The following is a 21864-nucleotide window of genomic DNA, read 5'->3' as shown; positions in this document are numbered from 1 at the left end:
TCAGCTGACTCACGTGAGGTCAGTGACCTCGCCTGCCTGTGTCACAGTGTCGTCATCTGTGAAATGGGGGTAATCGTGTCCTCCTTGTAGGTCACTGAGAAGAACAAGTAAAGCTTGGAGCCCAGAGCCCTGGAAACAGTTGTCATTCTCACAAAGCCTTTTTTAATTTTTTGCTAATATGGTGTTTTTTACGAACAAGGAGTTTTGCTAGTATATCAGCATTCTTGGAACAGGAACAGCACTAAAAAAGTGAATAACTTTAATAACACACAGATCTGATTGATGTCTGATAAACCCTGTCTGTATAAAACAGCCCACTTTGTAAGCTACTCCATCCTAGTTTCATTATGTGAACAGAGCCATGTATAATCTGCTTATTGTTGTCATTCTAGCTCTTGCATTTATTTCCCCAGCCAAGGTCATCCATAGTCAGTTGTCTGGAGGCTACTGATACTCAATGCTCATCAGTCCTGTTCTTGGGGAAGAAAGGAAAGTTGAAAATGAGCTGCAGGGGTCATGGTCATCCCATGTTTCCTTCTCTGTACTGATTCTGCTGTTAGGATGATAAACTGGGGCTCTCTGTAAGGTTTGGTTTTCAAAAGGATTCGGCTGCTAAAATCAGGTGGAAAACCATTATTAGAATGAAAGTGATCACCCAGGTTAGCCTAATGGAATGACAAGCTGAATAAGGAGCCACTTATATGAACACATGTATCAATGTGTGCATGGGTATTTTTTTGGGGTGCAGATAGGATTGTAAAGGTTTTCTGGAGCACCCCTAATTTGAAATATGAGCCAGCAAATACCTATGCAAACCTGCCTATGGTTTCATATTTTAAAATTCATTCTTAGGCTTTTAAAAAGCTTTCACATTTTAGAGATGGCTACAAAAATACATATGTAAATGGAAAGAAGGCTCTGGGTCCATTTTCAATTAAAACACCTTTCTAGAACTCTTGAAGGCCATGCACAAGGTATGCTGGGAGGTAATGACAGGTAAGTTGGGACCCTGAACCTAGCCACAGAAGGGTGTGCTAATGAGGGGGAATGGCTCTGGGAGGCCCGGTGGGAGGCCCGAAGATCAGCCGTCACTGCTGCATCAGGCCGCTGGCCAGGGAGGCGCCGGGTGGCCAGGCGTTCCGGCTGCAGCTCGTGAGCGGACTGCTGCTAGGGTCTATCCTCGTAACTTTATTTTTATAGAGTCTGGGTACAGTTAATATTACTATTAGGTAATAGTTGTATTGTTATTTGTTAATATTTAAATTAGCAATTACTAATATTTTCATTACCGAATAATATAATTTATTAATACTAGTTAATATTTGACCCCTTTTCCCTTTACTACCCCCCCCCCCCCACACCTCTCTTCCCTCTGGTAACCACCACACTGTTGTCTGTGTCTATGACTTTTTGATTATTTCATAAAGTAAATAAAAATATTAGTTGGTATTAAGTTAACTAAGTAAATATAGTTATTAGCACTTTTAATATAGTTAATCAATGAAATTAACTTGCATTTTAATACCTAGGGAACAGCCACTGGCATCTTGGCCCCCTACTTAAGACTCCTTTGGCCTGTTTCCTCACCTAGAAAATGGAAATTCCAATAATATCTACCTCACAGGATATTTTTCCAATAAAATGCTATAAATGCCTGGTAAAGCACAGAGTGCCTACATGGCAAAGATCCTTTATGACTGATTTTGTTCGGTATTTTAAAACTAGCTTTTTTTTTTATGCTACAGCAATTACACATCTGAGGTTAAAAATTAGGAAACATACAAAGCACACATATAAAAATAAGGGTCTCCATTTATCCCCAACATCCAACTTGAGCCTATTAATTATTTTGTCTATAACTTTCCAGCCTTTTTTTTCCTACTTATTATTGGTACGATTATTTTATAAAATTGGGATTATACTGTTTTGGTTGTTTTTAAATGATACTTTTCAATTAATAGCATCATAAATATATATTTCTGTGTCATTAAATATTTTTCTACATCTTTTGTAATGGCCAGATGTAACTAAATAACAATTTATTCAAATACATTTATTTTATCTTTCAGGTTGCTTTCTTTTTTTAAAAAAATATATTTTTATTGATTTCAGAGAGGAAGGGGGAGAGAGAGAGAGAGAGATAGAAATATCAATGATGAGAGAGAATCATTGATTGGCTGCCTCCTGCACTCCTCCTACTGGGAATTAAGCCCGCAACCCAGGCATGTGCCCTTGACCGCAATTGAACCCAGGACCCTTCAGTCTATAGGCCGACGCTCTATCCACTGAGCCAAACCAGCTAGGGCTCTTTTACTTTCTTATTTATTGTTGATGTTACATAAACAATTGAATGAATGCTTTGTAGCTAAGTCTGTGCATCTTTAAAATTAATTTGCAGAATTAGTATTGCAGAATAAAAAGTACATCTGTATTGTGCTTTTCAAGAACTATTAAATTACCACTAAGAGGTTATATCACTTTGTACCACCCACAGCATGAAGGGGACTCTCCCCATCTCTTGTCAGACTCAGGTATCACGGAAGATGAGGTTTGAGAGGAATAAGGTATACTTTGTGAACGTCTACAAAATGGCTTTCCTAATATTTCTAAAAATCTTTTAAGGGGGAAGATGGGTTGTTTACTGGTTCCCCTGGAACCACTAAACTTGCGAGTTAATAAAGCAGTGTCTATACCGACAGCTCGTGAGCATGCAGGGCTTCCTGGGCGAAGCTCACCATAAACCTCTTCCTGAGGACTTGCTGTTGGAACATAGTGACCTTTGACTAAGTGGGGCCTAGATTTTAAAGAGCCTATTGTGTATTTTTTCAGGATCTATTAAGGTTGAGTAAATATTACCTTTCCCCATCTTGGGTTTCTAATGATTTTCTTCTTTTGAAAATAAGATATCATACAGACTTACCTAAATGAAATTCAGAATGATCACCCAATTGCTGTTAGTGGTGCCAAGCATGGTGAGTCATTCTACCCAAAAATATTGGATGGAGAGATTTAAAAAAGTGCTTTGCTAGCTATGCTTTTCTTTCCTATGAAAATGCAACTTTAAAATGTGAAACTTAAAGTGCCCTATGAATGTCACATGAGGACGGCTTGGAGTCACTCTCCCTCCACTGTCCTATGGACCATGTGTGCTAATGCCACCCATTCAAGGATGCACAGTTAGGTCACAGCCAATAAATCATCATGAGACCCATCTCTCACCAGTCACATAACTAATATAGAGAAGATGGTGTCTAATCCTCATGGGGGTTTAATGCCTAAAACGAAGGCTAGGACCCTTTGGATAAGGGACAAACTTATGCTATCCTCTCTTCCCGAGCCCACAGGGACATTCCTAGGAACCCTGGTCACCTTGCCTCAGAAACAGCCCTGGCCTCAAAAGAACACCAGACACCCCTCCCTACTCTCTGTACGCAGAGCAGTGAGCTTCCCAGAAACTGAAATGGCAAAAAGTATCCAAGCCAAATGTCAACAGAACAAATCAGCAAAAGCAGAATGAGGCAAGGAAATCACCTTTATTGCCACTGCTAGTGGAGTTTTAAAACTTGGCAGGGCATTTTAAAAGTGCACATATTAAATGACCAATTTCAGTCTCCAAACTAGTTCATTTAGCACCCTCAGCACAGAAAGTAAATGTTAATAATTTATACTACTTTTAGATGATCACTCATAAAATGAAAAGGAGAGTGTCAAAAGATTTTTTTATTTTTGCACAAACAATTCATGGGTAAGACTTATTAAGCAGTAAATAACTGATTTACCTCTTTTTACTTAAAACACTGATGTGTTAGTCAGTTTTAAAATTCCAATCTAAGCCTTTTTGGACATTGGTTAAAATGAGTCAGTTTGTAAGGATTATCTGAGGATATAATCACTGGACGGTATTTGCAGCACGAGGAGAGGCAGAGAGAGGAGATGTGGTCCTGTGATCACAGCAACAGGGAGCCAACACGAATTCACTGGAACAATTCGCAAAATCTATGAGCAAGGAACCCAGGAATTCAGTGACATGTAATCGAATGCCAGATGCTGGGATCCATGCCATAAAATGCACCAGTTTAGAGAATAAAGGCAAGAGTCACCTGTGAGAGCATCAGAATGACATTGTGACTTTGCATTTGTGCCTGGCAGTGCCAGCCAGCCAGGACTTCTCTTAAGAAAGGCTGGTGGGCCCTAGCTTAGTTTGGCTCAGTGGATAGAGTGTCAGCCTGCGGACTGAAGGGTCCCGGGTTTGATTCTGGTCAAGGGCACATGCCAGGGTTGTGGGCTCAATCCCTAGTGTGGGGCATGCAGGAGGCAGCTGATCAATGGCTCTCTCTCATCATTGATGTTTCTATCCCTCTCTCCCTCTCCCTTCCTCTCTGAAATCAATAAAGCTTTATTTCAAAAAAAAAAAAGAAAGGAAGGAAGGAAGGAAGGAAGGAAGGAAGGAAGAAAGAAAGAAAGAAAGAAAAGAAAGAAAAGAAAGAAAGAAAGAAAGGAAAGAAAGAAAGAAAGAAAGAAAGAAAGAAAGAAAGAAAGAAAGAAAGAAAGAAAGAAAGAAAGGCTGGTGGTTCTTAAGCGGTCAGGACCTACTCAGGTACTGACACCAAAGAATTGAAGTCCAGGACAGGTGAGAAAGTGGAGGCCATATCATCACATAGGTGGAAAACAAGAAAAGCCATAATAACGAGGAAAATGCTCTTACCGGAAGAAAAAACAAGCTTTGCGCACGCAGAATTGCTGCCTGGTTATTTGAGGCAGAAAGACTTGTGTTTGATGTATTGGTAGTTGGAGGGATTGTTTCCTCTGGGTCACTCAGGAAAAACTGCAAAGAAAATGTTTGTTTTTCAATGAATTAGTGCAAAGGAGATGGAAGGGTTAGTAGGTGGTGCGGTTTATTGGTGCCTGTGTGTCATCTGCAGTCGGCAGCACTATGTGGGCAACCCAGTCCCCTGGTATGCTTCAGATGCCAGTAGCTCCATCTGCTTTTCAAACTGTGAGAATTCCTACTGAATAAGTAAGTGACTATTTATTGTTGTGCTATGCACTTAATAGTGAACTATAGAACTGCAGGATTGATGTTAAAGAACACACAAGCACCTCTGTTAAATATTATATTAAAAATGGCTTGGTTAAAAAAAAAATGGCTTGGTTAGAATTATGTTTGAGGTTGACATCATCACGCATACAGACTCCCAACTCTCTGTCCTGAAACGCAAGCCTTTGGAATGTGTTTGCAGTCTTGCTTCAAACATTAAATGAGTCAATGGAGTTTATGAGTTTTTGATTTAAGAAAAAAAGTTAATTTTATGAGCAAAATGCAATAACTGGTATCAACATCTTATCTATTACTTGTGAATGCTTGGCAGCTCAGGGTTACAGGGGATTAAAATTCTAAGGATGCATAGTCTGAGCACTGTTGGAAAAAGGATCCTATTTTCTTTTTTTAAAAAGGTAATTCTGAGAAAATGATACTAGATACAGTGTTTCTACCCATTATATAATTTGGTAAAATCAAAATGCTTATTTGAAAATTCAAATGTTGGAGATTTCTTTATTTACTACTAAAGAATTTGTCAAAAATGTCACAACCCATGGTTGAACTATAAATGTGCTAATTCTTTGGGAAAACTTCTATCAGAAAAAATGTTTGAACAGCAAAGGTAAACATTGGGCTCCAAAATGTTACAGATTTATATCTTACAGATCCCAAATAAAATTTATTTAAATACCAAAGAATGAAAAAATAAAAAATAGAAGGAGATAGTTTAGCTTGTAGGTTACTAGTCTCAAGCACCTGGGATCTTAAAATTATTAACAAAAATATCTTGATTATATCACTCTATGGAGAAGAAAATAAATTCTTGCTCTACAATGGGTAGAAGTACATCCTGTGAAAACTTAGTCTTGCAAGGAGGCTCTACAATAAACATGATGATTTAAATTTGAAAACCAGCCCTAGCTGGCTTGGCTCAGTAGATAAAGCGTCAGCCTGCGGACTGAAGGGTCCTAGATTCGATTCCGGCCAAGGGCACATGCCTGGGTTGTGGGCTTGATCACTAGTAGGGGGCATGCAGGAGGCAGCCGATCAATGATTCTCTCTCATCATTGATGTTTCTATCTCTCTTTCCTTCTCCCTTCCTCTCTGAAATCAAGAAAAAGAAATATGTTAAAAAAATAAATTTGAAAGCCATTAGAGAAGTTCAATAGAGAACTTCAATCACTATACCTAACAATGCTCCATTAAGCCCCTTTTGCACACACTCTCTCTAGTATTTATTAACTACCCCCAAATCAAGAAACTCTTCATTGTGTCTATATGACATTGTAGAGAGTGCCTAGGAAAGGCTCCTGAGCTGATTGTTGTCTGAATCCAGCAGTGCCTGGCAGAGCCATGCCCTGGAAACATACCTTGCCAGAGGCAGGTGTGTTGTCAGCCTGACCTTCAGCTCAGATGCCAGGGGGTGGGTTTCATTATCTAAATCCAGCCAAGCTCCAGAAACAAACATGATTATCAGGGCCCACCCAGAAGTGACTATTACAAAGAAGCCACAAGAATGCACATAATCTCCTTTGTCTTGGGCTTTAGTAAAACTTCCTGGTATTTTGCTGTATAAAATAAATACGCTGTATTGGCTCTGGGTCACTGTCTCTCCATCAGAGGACAGCTGTCCTACCCAGCCCCAGCTTTTTCCTTCTATCTCTGTGTCTGTCTCTTTCTTTCATTTTCTCAATCCCCAGCCGCCCCTACTCAGGAACTGGACTGCTCTCTAGCCGCGCTGGATGCAGAAAAGAGATAAATATTTATATGACATCACACTACAATTGTGAGTCAATTTCCCCAGTCTATCTTCTTAGTCACTTTAAAATAACAAACTTATGTCATCCTCTATATAGCCAGGCAAATCCTCAATTGTTATTAATCCCATGTTTCTCTCCCTTTCAGGTTAAACTGCTACAACTTTCTCCACAGAATGAATTTCTAATAATCATAATTATTTGAGGAACTCCTCCCTAGACCAATTTTAACATTCATCAAACTTTGTCATCATTGGGAAAATAATATCTTCATCCTGGACAAGATGTCTTAATAAAGGGCCTATGAACACTACATATTTTTACCTTCACTTCCAAATTTTACATTTTTCAGAAAATTTAAAACATCTCAGAATTATGTTTTCCAAGCAATATTAAATTATGAACATGCAATGTAATATTGTTTTATGCCTGATGACATCATTGTGCTTTGCTTGTCATTTGGTTGGAATTAGAAGTCTGGCTAGACTACCAGTTGCTAAGGCTAATCCTGGGCTACATGGTTCATAAAGCTGTTATTGATTGCATTCTCTGGGAAGTTTCTCAGAAGAGATTGCAAAAATGACGTGGGAAGTCACAGGATGACACTGTCAAAATGTCAGAAAAAATGGCAGAGGATTTGAGCTTCTCATACAGGTTAAGCCAGCTGGAACTAAAATGGAACAAAACACGCAGGTCACTGGCAGTTTGATGAAACTCTGTATTTGATAAAAATCTGGATAACTGTTTCCTCCACTTTTTATTGGGGTGTTTGGTGTTACATAGGTGAGTATCAGGTGTTTAAAATGTCCTGTTAACACCTCACAATTCATTTTCAATACAACTGACCTGGGTGTTTTGTCATTTATATCACTGCGTGTTGAGATCTTAAAAGCCAGCCTCTCTGAGACACCATTCCTATTGACCCCCTAAGTGCTGTTAAAATGTAGGTGACATGTCCCCTGATATGAGTGAGTGACTTGGGAGCCCACTTCCTTTGCATGTCACCTCACTGATGCTCAGTTCTGATTGGCCAGTGTCTGAATGTACGTCAGCACCACTGGGTGAGGAACTTGACCCAGAGTGGTCACATCACCTTACAGCATGGCTGGGGACACAGGACCCTGCGTCTGCCTCATGTAGTCATAATTCAAGAAGGCGCGGACAACATTCTCTATAAATCTGCAGCTGTGATGAAAGCCAGCACTCTCATGAACAAATTCTTCCCCTTCTGTGATCAGTAAAGCTCCATAGTTATTCTCCAGTAAGAAAAAATTAGTTCCTTTCTGTACCATATGTCTGCGTTCATAGTGTTCTATGATGACTCTTTGAAATAAATATATGAGGAGCTCAGACGGAGAACCACCACTCATTTCAGGGTCCCGGGTATCAAGGAAAACGCTGTTTCTCCTGCATTGATGGGGACAGCACCTGCTTGAGTGGTTCTGACTTCTTCTCCCTCTCCACTGGGCAGAGAAAAAGTACTCTTGTTTATTCCTCGCCCCACAGCCTGGGCTGCCACAGAAGGGAGCTCAGTATGTGGACCAAAACCTTATTACCTTCCTCGCTCACACATCATCCATCATAGTGTTAGCATGTCTTCTACAGACTTCTCTATCTCACTTGGCAATACTAGTAAATTCCTTTCTTTGTGAGGAAAAAAGTGGCCCTGGAAGACATATTTCTGGTACTGAAGATGTATCTCTTCTCTCCAAAGGGATCACAGTTACTGGGAAACCAATCTCCCAAATGCTCAGCTCATCAAACATTTAGACAGTGACCGAACTGCCTGTCACTCATTACTAATTATCCTTTGTGAAATACAGGTAGCTTCTAAAACTGATTTGTTTCCCACATAGTTTCTGTCATCAAAAAATTAGGTGATACATCCTGATTTTATGAGGTCAAACTGGATTTTACCAAAATAAATCATTGGTTTCTAGAAGGGTTGTGTGCTTACCTGTTCATTCACTCATTCTTTCATTCAGTAACTATTAAGTAGCCACCCCTCACATGGAAGGCACTTTTCTAGGTGTGTGATAGCGTGTTAAATGTCTTGTTCTCATAACTTGTATGTGCAGCCAACGGAGAAGGTCAAACCTCAGGAAGTGTGTTTCATTGGCTCTGTGCCTGCCCAGGTGAATGAGCACACTCTTGGGGGATAAGAATGCCGAATGATAAGGGGATTGTGGCAATCACCCCTTGTAGAGTGAACACCATGTGTCTATTAGAATTAGTGAGACCTCTAGCTAGTGGGCCCTGCCTGGTAGGAGCCTTCCGTGACTCACCATGTTGAACACAGCCATGGTTAAAATGATGGCCGTGGTGATGATTGTGAGGGAGATCCGCGGCCAGGGGCGGTTCGCGATGATGCCAGATGACTTCAAAAGCCACAGGAGAGAGGCAGATGCCTTTTTGCTGCATTGCTAGGAAGAGAGAGAAAGAAATAAAGAAAAAGCATTGTTATTTTATGTATTATCTCAAGTTTGTTAATGATATTTAAAACCACAGGATGCCCCAATATTCTTCCAAGAGTAAACAAGTGGGCTCTGTCCTCTGCTGGGGGCTCAGACCAGATCACACACCTTGTTACATTATGTTGGCATCACTGTTACAAAGTAAGAACAGATTAATTAAATTTTTATAATAAATGAAAGTTGCAACTATCTGTCTTTTAAAATAGACCTAAAATTATATTTAAAAAAAATCTGGTGAAGAAACAAATATGTCAGTTAATTAAACCATTCTGTGGGATGTGTTGGGTCTCAGATCACAGCTATGATGAAGCAGTTGTCATAAAATCAGCCAATTTATGTAGAAAACAGACCAACATGTAGCTAATCATAGGAATACAACTGTCAAATACTACTAAGTTAATACAATGGTAAAACTGGTGTGACCTCCATAAAACTCAGAGAATACTCCTTGACAGCTATAATAAACAGCACTTTTATTTCTCTACCTCTTTCACATCTTCTTTCTGCTTTATTCCCCCCCCCCCCCCGACTCTGCCTCTCCCTCTATACAAACACTGAGTGGCCAGATTATGATCTCTGAATGCATAATAATCTGGCCACTCAGTGTGTGTGTGTGTGTGTGTGTGTGTGTGTGTGTGTGTGTATTATACATATATATACATATATTATTTATTATATATCCTATATAATAAAAGGCTAATATGCAAATTGTCCTCTTGACCAGGAGTTCGACCAGCAGGCAGGCCGGCCAACCGCCTATGTCCCCTCCCCCTGGCCAGGCTGGCCGGACCCCACCCATGCACGAATTCATGCACCGGGCCTTTATATATATATATATATATATATATATATATATATATATATATATATATATATTAGAGGCCTGGTGCATGAATTCGTGCATGAATTCAGGCCTCTAATATATATATATATATAGATATATATATATATAGGCTCGGTGCATGAATATATATATATTCTGAGTAGCCAGATTATTATGTGTTTAGAGATCATAATAATATGACCACTCAGTGTATATATTTCTTAAAAACGTAAGGAATGCAATATGTTAAATACCAATGTAACAATTAAATGAGATTCTCTAATAAAAAGTGACAGATAGGTGAGCTTAAAGAACAAGTCCAGTGGCCCAGCATCACATCCTCATCGTTGTGAGACTGTCTGCATGTTAATTTTCCTCTCTAATTCTCCCAGGTCCGTCTCTGATTTCCCCTAGAGCCTGTCTGGAAGCATGAGCTGCCCTGGACTCCAGGGGTTGCCGGCAGCTGAATCTCTGGCTGGTGGCAGGAGGCACACACAATGGGGCTCTGGAGGGCATTTTCCCACCAGCAACAGGGGAGGAGCCAGATTTGTACCTCAGGCTTCTAAAGAGCAGGATTTGGTGGTGGCATTAAACATGTCATCCAATAAGATGCCCTTTAATGCTCTGAACATGCAGTATCCTGGAGGGTCACAGAGCTGGAGGACACCCACCTGAGGATGCTTACTTATGTCATTATCATTTAATACATGCTACTTTTAATAATATTAATACCACAGACCCTAATCAGATTTACATTCTGGAGGAGAAGCTATAATAAAGTGTAAAAAGCAGAGATTCAATAAAATGTCATAGTCATCTATTAGAAGATGATGGCATTGGGTTTGATTTTGGTAAATTAATATGAATTTGCATCTCAATCAACTAGAATTAGTGTTTTTAAGAGAGAATCGTTAAAATCAATGACTTTGGGTCTATACACAGAAGTTATCAATAAATTTGATAATAAATATGTTTAAGGGCAGAAATGCAAAATTTTATTACTCTAGGAGAAATTTAAAGCCAGCTCAGGTTCCATATCATACTTAGGTAAAATATTATCTAGTTATTGCACAGACTTATTTTTGAAATTAAAAAATTACTTTGTTTGAAATTTTAGAATTATACATGATGGTGATCTTGCCAAATAAGCTATCTAATAGGAATATGTTATACTCTGAGTAGAGATTAGTTGCTTACTGAAACAGATGTGGGCAGACACACGTGAAATTGTTTCTGCTCCTGCAACATGCTGGGCAGAATTACAAATCAGCGTCCATGTGTGCCTACTGAATATGTGGCAGGGTGTTTGGGAACACTTTCATGCTCCTGTTTACCCCTACAAAGAAAACACTTGGGGCACCTCACTAAAGACCATGGGTTTGGCATGCACTGGGTTCAGGATAACGAATTTAGGATGTAGTAGGTTCCATTTAGTTTCCTGTTCAGTCTTCATGTATGCCTCCAAGTACCCCCATGCAAGCATTTTTAAACTTAAGAGAAATATTGCTCTCAAGATCAGGGAGGCAGGCAGCCACCCCAGTCTTTTCACTCCTGTGACCGAGTTCAGGCAGAGTGAATAGAACTGAAATATAAAGACTGGTAAGCATTGCTGGTGGCAAGGACAAAGAAACAGAAGATAAGAGATGAGTACCCTGAACTATAGGGACATTTGGGGAAGAAGAGGAGGGAGATAAAGATTATGGAAGCAGAAGGAACCAACAATGAAGAAAAGAGGAGAAAAAAAGACCAAGATCTTAAAATAGAAAAGATCTGACTAAGGAAAAATGGGAACATTGATTCGATTTGAAGTCCTGAATAAAAATTACAATTGGATCTTGACATGATACTTTACTTCAGTTTATTCTGTTTTGGGTTAAGTATTCAAATAAAGTCCTGGATACAAAAATAAGTTTATCAAAATTTATATCATCCTAATGAAGCATCCTATATAATAAAAGGCTAATATGCAAATAGATCGAATGGCAGAACAACCAGAACTGAACAACTGGTTGCTATGATGTGTGCTGACCACCAGGGGGCGTACGCGTGGAACATGGCGGGCATTGGACGTGACAGAATGGTGGAGCAGGTGAGCAGGAGCGCCAGACTAAGGCGGGGCGCCGGTTGCTGTCATCGGGGCGAGCCTCTGGTGTTTATTGAAAATTCTTTGCTCCTGCGCGCCTAGGTCCTGCCTGGTGCTTGCACCCACTGCCAGCGCTGGCCCCGTTCGCACCTGCAGCCAGCGCCGAAGCTGCCATTTGCACCTGCTGCCGGTGCCCGGAGCCAGTCCCAATCACTCAGCGCCATCAGCAGGTGTGAGCGGTGGTTGCCGGCCCCGATTGCCCCACAGGGCTTCTCCACCTCCCCCTGCTCCTGAGGGGTGATCGGAGCGGCAGCCGCCTCATGCACCTGCTGCTGGCAATGGCCCCGCTCTCACCTGGTGCCAGCGTCAGAGCCGCTGCTCATACCCACTGCTGGCGCCGGCCCCCCTTGCACCTGCAGCCAGTGCTGGAGCCACTGCTTGCACCCGCTGCCGGCACCCAGCACTGGTCCTGATCACTCTGTGCCATCAGCAGGTGCGAGCAACGCTGCCTGCCCAGATCGCCCCTGAGGGCTTTTCCACCTCCCCTGGCTCCTGAAGGGCAATCGGGGCAGTAGCCACCACTCGCATCCACTGATGGCACTGGCCCCACTCGCACTCGCTGCTGGAGCCAACCCCAATCGCTCTGCACTGTCAGCGGGTGCGAGTGGGGCTGGCACTGTTAGTGAGTGGGAGTGGCAGCAGCAGGAGCAGGGCTGCTGGCAGAGAGGGGATCAGGGGCCGCAGTGGGAGGGGCCGGGCGGAGGCACAGAGGATGGGCCAAGACCCAGCCCTGTGCCCACTGCAGCTTCGCGGCCCACAGTTCCTTTAAAGGTGCACAAATTCATGCACTGGGCCCCTAATAAATAATAATATCTCAAAGAACATTTCAGCATTTATTCAGAAGATGCTACTTATAGAAATGAGCCCAGGTTAGTCGCTCTAGTTGATCTTTGGCTTAATTACTGACATAATTTTACCCAACTCTGTTTCCTCCCTCTCCTGATCATCAGTGGGTCTCACTGTATCCTGTGTTTGCCTCTTATTTACAGTGTGCTCACAGTGGGCCTTCTAGCAATGCTCTTGGCTGTCAATGCCACACCCACTGACAAATATGGTATTAGTATTACACATAGTGGGAAATGTAAAGGAAAAAGAATATAAATTTATATGTAAACCCTATCATAGAGATGGTGCTGGGGAAAATGAGCATTGTGGTTTGCTAGGAAGGGTATAGGGTGAATGTCAATGTTCTTCATTCAGTAAAGGCAAAATATTCCCCACAGAAAAATACAATAAAATGCTCATGCACTGTATTTGGGTTAAAAAAATATTCCCACCAAAAATGTTTCTCTTCCTTTCTTCTTGTATTTTGTTTTTTAATGTTTTGCACTGGAAACAATTGGTAGTCTCTCACTCTAAAATACCATATAGTTTAATGCAGTAATTATAAAAGCTTTTATAGTTTCATTAGTGTCCATTTAAAAAAAATAAAATGAAGTATCTGGAAATAACTAGATGCTTATATTAATTCAGAACAACATTCAGAAAAATTATAACTATGTTATAGTGGCCGAGTAACAAGCTTGCATTATTAGAAGCACAAAACTTATCTTAAAATCTTGCCTGACAAATATGGTGAAGTTTATCATATAAACATGTGCTTTTGTGTATTTGCCTAGAGGAACACCTTCTTTGGCATTTAGTTGGCCAAGGATTGTATTTTTGAATGGCAGCAAACATTATTTGTAACATTTAATGTCACAGAGACTGCCATGTGTGCTTTGATTACTTACTTGTACTTGAATTTCCTTCAGAAAGAATGCTTTATTTCAATCAATCATATTTTATAAAATCAACCTGTTTCTTTTGTACTTCCTGAGTGAGCTATATTCCTCACCCACTTCGGGGCACTCACAGCCTGTCCACACCGCATTGTCTTTGCTGAAATGCTTATCTCTGGCCACAGGAAGAGCTGCTTGAGAACAGTGACCACATTACCCGGGTCTTTGTACTCCCACAGGCAGCACAGTGTTCGGCAGCTAGTAGAAACGCAATGGATGATTACTCAATACATTCATTGTCTTAATGATGAACCCTGAAGGAAACTCCCAGGGGCCAGAAACAAAGGAGCAGCTCAGTACTGGAGAAACAGTGTCCTGGGACCGAACACAGGGAAGAAGATGCTGCCTTGGGTTTGCAAATGGTGGGCAGCTGGAACCAAGACCCCTGAATAAAACCAGAAGCCTCAAAAGGCTGTTCCCTCCATGTAAACAAGTCTAGAAGAACTCCATGAATTGGTTGAGGGAAGCACTAATAAACTTTAATGATACATTCCAACTCTAAATGGAGGTGTTGGGTTTGAAATTTTGTGATCTGCTTCATAATGAGAATTTCAAGTTGAGGGGTTGTTAATCAGTTCAAAAACCAGAAGAAGTCTTTGGGGCTGTGGCAGAAGAAAGAACACTGCTTATAAATGACTAGAGGCCTGGTGCACATTTGTGCATGGAGGAGGTGGGGGGCGTGGGGTGTTCCTCAGCCCAGCCTGTGTCCTCTTGTAGTCCGGGACCCCCGAGCGGTTTGCCAGCTGTGAGCCCAGCTTCTGGCTGAGCGTTGCTTGGTGCTTCCCCTATGGGAGCATACTGACCAGCAGCTCTTGCATTGAGTGTCTGCCCCCTGATGGTCAGTGTGCATCATAGCAATCGGTTGTTCCACCATTCAGTTGATTTGCATATTAGCCTTCTATTATATAGGCTATATAGTTGAACCAATTAAATTTATTTATTCTTTTTAAATAATAATTTTTTTATTTTATTAAAAATAAGTGGCCTGGTGCACGAAATTTATGCACAGGGCCGGGGGGGGGGTGTTGTCCCTCATTCCGGCCTGCACCCTCTCTAATCTGGGACCCCTCGGGGGATATATGACTGCCAGTTTAGGCCCGATTGCCCTCACCTGGCCCCCCTGCCGGCCTGATTGCCCCCAACTGCTCCCCCCTGCTTTCCCCCAACTGTGCCCCCCCCCATTGGCCTGCTCGCCTCCAACTGCCCTACCCTGCCGGCCTGATCACCCCTAACTGCCTCTGCTTCGGCCCCGCCACCATGGCTTTGTCCGGAAGGTCTCCCAGAAGGTCTCCCAGTCTAATTAGCATATTACCCTTTTATTAGTATAGATACTTTACATTACTGCATGCAGGGCACGTCCCAGTTGTGGGGAAGCCATTCCCACTGAACATGACCTCACAATAAAAAAAAATTACAAACTACCTAAGACAATGGACCTCACAAGAAATACTCAATAGACGTACCAGATTGTACTAGTAGAATTAGCACAAGAAGATCTGTAGATATTATATCAATCTGAAATAGCCTATAAAATAAGATTGAAGGAATAAAGATGAGTTAGAGTCTTTAATAAATGAGCATTTAAGAGAAAATAATAGATTTTTTTAAAGAAATGAGCTTTATAGACTCTCGAGATTAAATTGTGGATACTGACATTAAAAACTCAAGAGAGTTATTCTAAAGAGGATAAGATGGCTGTGAGGAATTACACATAAAACCGCACAGAAAAATGAAGAGATGAAAAATATAAAAAAGACACTGATGCACAGAAGCTACAATAAAAAGTTTCAACATGTAATGAATGTTTGAGAAAAACAGAACAGAAAGACTGGGAAAGAGGCAAAATACAAGGAGATATGGGCAAACATTTTGTGGGCCTGGACAGAACATGAGTTCTGTGGTCGAGGTGACACACTGAGTCGCAAACAGGAAAAATAAAATATACCTACACTTCAACAAAAGAAATCTATTGCCCATGACAGCAAATAATAATTTCTAAAAAAACAACCAGGAAGAAAAGACATATTATCTACCAAGGAACAGCCACTAGACTGTAGCTTTCTCCTGAGCATAATATCGTCCAGGAAAATACAGATTCATGTTTTCAAAATGTTATAAAAACTATCAAAACCAGACGATTCTCCAATACAAAAGGTGAGTGGATATTTCATACACAGGCTCTCTCTGAAAGGATTACAAAATGAATAATCCTTTGAGAATATGGACCCCAAGTCCTGGAGGAAGGAACGATATTCATGGAGAATGGTGAGAAATCGGTAAACAACAGGAATAAAAAACAACGAAAAATAAAACCAGTTTAAATTTAGAAAAATTTAAACAGCACTCTTTGTCTTTCTGTGTTATTTTATGGATTATTTTTTCAGCTCCTATCACACCTTTATTATAACTATTGAGGTTTTTAAAAAATATAATTTCTCTATTGTTTAAAGTATTAACATATGTCACCTTTCCCCCCCATTGACCTCTGCCTGGCCACTTCTACCCCCCAGCACATGCCCTCACCCTCCTACTGTCTGTGTCCATTGGTTATGCTTCTATTGAGTTTTTAATTTCAAGAAGATGAAAGATGGAAAAGAAGGATTAGATTTAGAGATTTAGAGCTTAGTCCCTGTATTCTTCAACAAGAAGATGGATAGACTCTGTGAGTCATGGGCAAAGTTACATGTTTTAAGTTAATCACCAAAATAAAATAAAATAAAATAAAAAAATAGAATTTATAATTTCCAAGTTGCTAGAGGGAATATAGGAGAATAAGTAAATTCAATTTGTTCAAGAGAAGGCAGGAAAGGAGAAAAAAAGAAGTAGAAACAAAGAAGATACATGATGGATAAAAAAAAGCAAAATGAATACGTAGCAGTAATTACAATACACTGAAGTGTATGACACTCGTCAGGTAAAAAAGGGGGATTTTGGGTCTGAGGCAATAACATAAAGCTGCATGTTGCTTATCACATGCACAACTAAAACCTGCATAAGGACAAGGATAAGCTGAAAAAAAACAAAAGATGGAAACAGGGACACTTTCTCTTGGAAAATATGAACCAAGAGAAAGCTGGTAGTTATACTGACATTAGAGAAAATAGACTTCAAGAAAAAACGCTCCTGTGGGGCAGAAAGCTTTTCTCCCAGCCGGTGTGTGACCGACTTTTCTTCCCCAGGAGACCTCGTACTTGTGCTTTCATCTCTGCCTGCAACAAGGTTGGAGGCTGGCATCGTATTATCTCCGCTGTACAAAGCACAAGACGACCACGTCGAGAGAAAAAGGTCTTCTGACATTTTCTAACATTTTCATTTGGTGTATCTGGTGTACTTGTTCTAAAAGGTGCTTTGGTGTTGTTTCCGTGTGTGTGTGTGTGTGTGTGTGTGTGTGTGTGTTTGGTAGTATTTTTCATTTCAATCACTGAGCTCTATTTGTTACTGAGATGTATGCCCACTTCAGGTAGTTTAGAAAGTTAAACCTGGCAGAAAATGTACACATTTTATTACTACTATAACAGTTTTTTTTATTGCTGATTGTAATGGAAATGTGAACTTGAATCTCTTATTCTATGTCTCAGTTTCTTAGATAAAATGGATTGTTTTATTAAATAATATATATGAAAACCCTTTGAAGGGCTCATATATGTGAAAGCATTTTGCAAAGTATTAATATTAAGGGTACTTTCTTACTAGCATATTTTAGAGTCTACATATATTTATAAGTTAACATTTTATTTCCATTTTACCAAATGTCTTTTTAGATAGAGTTACACTTTCCCCAGAATCCAGTTTTAAATCAAATGGAACAACAGCTGAAAAATGTATTTTAGGAAATTAGACTAGAGGAGGAGAATACAAATGAGGTTCCATGTGAGGTTATCTTGACTTACGAATGTAACTAGAGATCAGGTGCACGAATTTGTGTGGAACAAGGGGTCCCTAGGCCTGACTTCCAGCTGACTCCTCAGTGGGAAATAATCTGGAAGTCAGCTGGAAGACCCCACTGAGGAGACCCCACAAGGGGTCCCTAGGCCTGGCTTGTGGGATCAGACCGAAACCGGCTCTTCAACATCCACCCAGGGGTCCCGGATTGTGAAAGGGCACAGGCCAGGCTGAGGGACCCCACTGGTGCACAATCAGGTCTGGGGAGGGATGCGGGAGGGCTCCAGGGCATGTTCCGCCTGACTCGCTCAGTCCCGATTGATCGGCTGGACCCCAGCAGCAAGCTCACCTACCAGTCAGAGCGCCTGCTCCCTAGTGGTCAGTGCACGTCAGTTGACTGTCTGCCCCCTGGTGGTCAGTGCATGTCATAGCGAGTGGTTGAGCGGCCGTAGCAATCAATATTACACTTTGATTGGTTGAATGGACGAATGGATGAACGGACATTTAGCATATTAGGTTTTTATTTTATAGGATTTTTATCAATGGGTGCTCAGCAGCAACACAAGGCACCCTATGTGCTGGCCAGTGACCATGAACATAGACATCGCTGTCTAGTGCTGGGCACTTGTCTGTTGGCGACTCCACACACAGACTGGCCCTCTGGAACCTGTCTCCAATTAATTTTTAAGAATACTCAGGCTGGATTCATATTCTGGCTCCAATACCTACTTGTTGTACATTGCAGGGCAAGTTTGTAGCAACTGCAAGCTTCTATCTCATTAACTGTAGAATGTGTATTTCTTCCAAGGACTTTTGTGAGGACAAATGAGCCAGAATATATATAATGCCCAGCAGATTCAGTCTTCATTTTTAATATAATGTAATATTTGCTACTAGTGAACTGCAAGGTCACATACAGAACTATTAATGGGGATCTTGCCTGCCATAAGCAGTGTATATTGCTTCCAAAGAATCTTAACCAAGGGTAGGAAACCTTTGCAGGTCTTATAATTATCACACTTATGAGCCTGCTCCAGTCTCCATTTCCATCCTCAAGAGATCTGCTCACAGATCCTTCTGCATTATTTTCCATGGGGGGAAACTTCTGGATGATCAGAATAGGAAACTCCCTGAAGCCCATGGCACCCCAGATTCCTGGGTTCTGTTTCAGCTCTCGAGCTTACAACTCTGAAATGCCAACCAGCCTCTGCCACTGGAAGCTAAGTGCCTCTGGAGGCACTGATGCCGAGGCGCCCAGTGAGATATGACATGAGAGGACTCCAGGGTGGTGGGCCAGGATATCCCTGGCCAGCAGCTTGCCAGAACTGGGAACAGGGATGCAGCGATGGTGAGCTGAATTCAGAGCTGCCAGCAAGGAAGAACTGAGGGTGTGTGAGGACACGGTGGGACGTTTTCTAAGCAGTGGTGCCAGGAGGTTGCATTTGGGTGCAACCCAACATTCCTTCAAGCTAACTGATATTAAATATTTATCTTGTGGTTCAAGTGCCTAAAGTACGACAATGAACAAAACAGGGCTGACGCAAACTCACTGAGGATCGTTCCATCTAAAATAATACAAATAAGAATACCAAAGAGGAAGCCCAGCCAGCAGGCACTGGGAAGGCTGGCGGTGGGCTCCACAGAGCTGGGTTAGGAAGGTTAGAGGATTATTTCCCACTGAGGAGTCAGCTGGAAGCATGTTGGAGTCAAGGAATCATGGCGCATGTAAGAAGGAGTTCCAAGGCCGCAAGATGGGGCCACTGTCACCACTGCTCTCTTGTTCACACGTTCTTGTATACACAGAACCTGCTCCTTGTAAGGATGTCTCAAGAAAGAGGGATTAACATGGGCTCTAAGGGCCCCCTGGGAATGATGGCGTTGGTGAGACAAGGGCGGGGGTGCTACACCGAGCCTGCTGGGAGGCAAAGCGGGGGTGGGGGTGGGGGTGGGGGTGGGGAAGGAAGATAGAAATGATGGGAGTCCAGCAGCAGTGACTTAGCACCTGCTATTAAACACAGTTCCGTGGTCAGCATTCTGCTGGGTTCACTGGGAGAGAGGAAGCAGGTGTAGGAAACAATTCTTGTCGTAAGGAACCTGTTACCTATCAGGGGAGGAAACAGTCACACTCACAAAAAGGGGGTCAAATGAGCTGCCATGTAATCAAGTGCCAAATTACGTGGCACAGACCCTAAGTCTCATGCAGCTCAAAAAAGGACACCTCACAAGGGCCGGGGCCGTTTCTGAAAAGTTTTCTAGAAAGGCAAGCAAGTGTAGAGGGCACCCACATGGGCAAGAACTGAGAAGTGGGCCACAGGGGGCAGGGCAGGGAGAGCATGGCTGCCTTAGCCCCTTGGGCAGGGGTAAGCGTGGGGGGTGAGTCTGGGCTTCTCACTGCAATACTGACACTAACAAATTTCCTGAAAGATTTTATCAGAATGTGTCACTGAATGAACACCTGTGTGATTTTTTAATCAACAGGAAAAAGTTGCATTTCATTAGCACTCTTATTTTTTGCCCATTTTGATGTTTCTCCACCTTTTTTTTTTTAAATCAAACCCAGCCATATAATGACCAATCGATTTTATTTACTTGCCATGTATGTTTTGTATAACAGAGGGAAACAAAGGTAAAGCTCTTGGTGGAAAAATATTAGCCAGGCTCACCTTTTACCAACCTCCTTTATATGAAAGTATTTTACTTTAATTCTTCACAAAGAGAATTTAATATCAATATTAGTATGAATACTGCCTTTGGCATTTACGTTTTCAGAAAGTTAACATAAGTTACTAGAAGGTGAGTCTGGGTTATTAAGTATTTTTTTATAAACTCAGTATTTAATCCATAATTAAGTGCAAAGCATAATCAAACCTCATACAATTTGGTAGGTTTTCAAGAGGCCAGGGAATGGGCAGTTAGGATGTAGCAATGTATTCTCCAAGATCACCAAGGAGTATTTGTGCTATGCATAGATTTTGCTTGAATCTGGAGGGTAGAATAGAAAGCATACAGAAAGCCTTCTTAGATTGGCTGTGCATTAATATGTTTGGTGTTTACAGTTAAAAAAAATCCTTAGAGAATCACATAAATAGTAAAAGAAATCTCTTATTGGAATGAGAAGAATTCCTTTTTGAATTTTACCAGGATTACCTCTGGATCAAGGATTCCAGCTGGCCACTGGGGGGAGACTCATTCACGGATCCTATTGATTCAAGTTTAGAAAGACCAAGCTGTCTTTAAGTCTAACCTTCCTGACCATTTTGTCAAAATACAGGCTTCTTGTGAGGATGAGGCAGGCACCAGTTCATCTGCAGCCTTGAAATTTTTCTTTGAGACAACAAAGAGTTAAAAAGAACTCCTGAGCATCTGGTGTGTGGGTGTCAAGGTCTGAAAAGCCGCCTAGCCCCCGTCCCCCGGAACTGGAGGAAGCAGGCACTATGCGTGTGGGCTCTCTCTCCATCACCCTGAAGGACCACAGGGCGGGTACAGGAGGAATCAAGAGCCGTGAAAAGTTCCACAGTGAGGTTGGATTATACTGAAGCCAAGAGGGGAGACTTTTCATGAGAGCAGAGTGTTCCCACACAGACACCAAAGTTGCTCTGCAGATTCATTTTTCAGTCTCCAGCCCTGTATTCCTTTTCTACAGAAACTTAGTGGGAAGAAAAAAAATCAACTTGAAACCCTAAATATACACTACTAGAGGCCAGGTGCATGAAATTTGTGCAGGGGGGGGTGTCCCTCAGCCCAGCCTGCACCTTCTCCAATGTGGGATCCCTCTCATAATCCAGGACTGCTTTCTCCCAACTGCTTGCCTGCCTGCCTGCCTGATTGCCCCTAATCACTCCACTGCCAGCCTGATCGATGCCTAACTGCTCCCCTGCCAGCCCAATTGTCCCTAACAGCTCTCCCCTGCCAGCCTGGTCATCCCTAACTGCCCTCCCCTGCTGGCCTGGTCACCTCTAACTG

The 21864-nt window shown here is 41.7% G+C and overlaps 1 protein-coding gene across 1 annotated transcript in view; it reads right to left on the bottom strand.

Moving 5' to 3' along the window:
* The window catches only part of ADCY2 (adenylate cyclase 2), a 279910-nt gene that overhangs the window by 36483 nt on the left and 221563 nt on the right, over window positions 1–21864 (bottom strand). The window contains exons 16-17 of the mRNA XM_008161799.2: window positions 9084–9221; window positions 4706–4825 (exon numbers count right to left, since the gene is read on the bottom strand). Coding sequence (XP_008160021.2) covers window positions 4706–4825; window positions 9084–9221 — 258 coding nt within the window. The remainder of the gene's footprint in view (window positions 1–4705; window positions 4826–9083; window positions 9222–21864) is intronic.

This window comes from Eptesicus fuscus, chromosome 4 (assembly GCF_027574615.1).
Source record: "Eptesicus fuscus isolate TK198812 chromosome 4, DD_ASM_mEF_20220401, whole genome shotgun sequence".
Taxonomy (NCBI): Eukaryota; Metazoa; Chordata; class Mammalia; order Chiroptera; family Vespertilionidae; genus Eptesicus; species Eptesicus fuscus.
The sequence above is the reverse complement of the archived record's forward strand: the minus strand, read 5'-3'. Positions and strand labels throughout refer to the sequence as shown.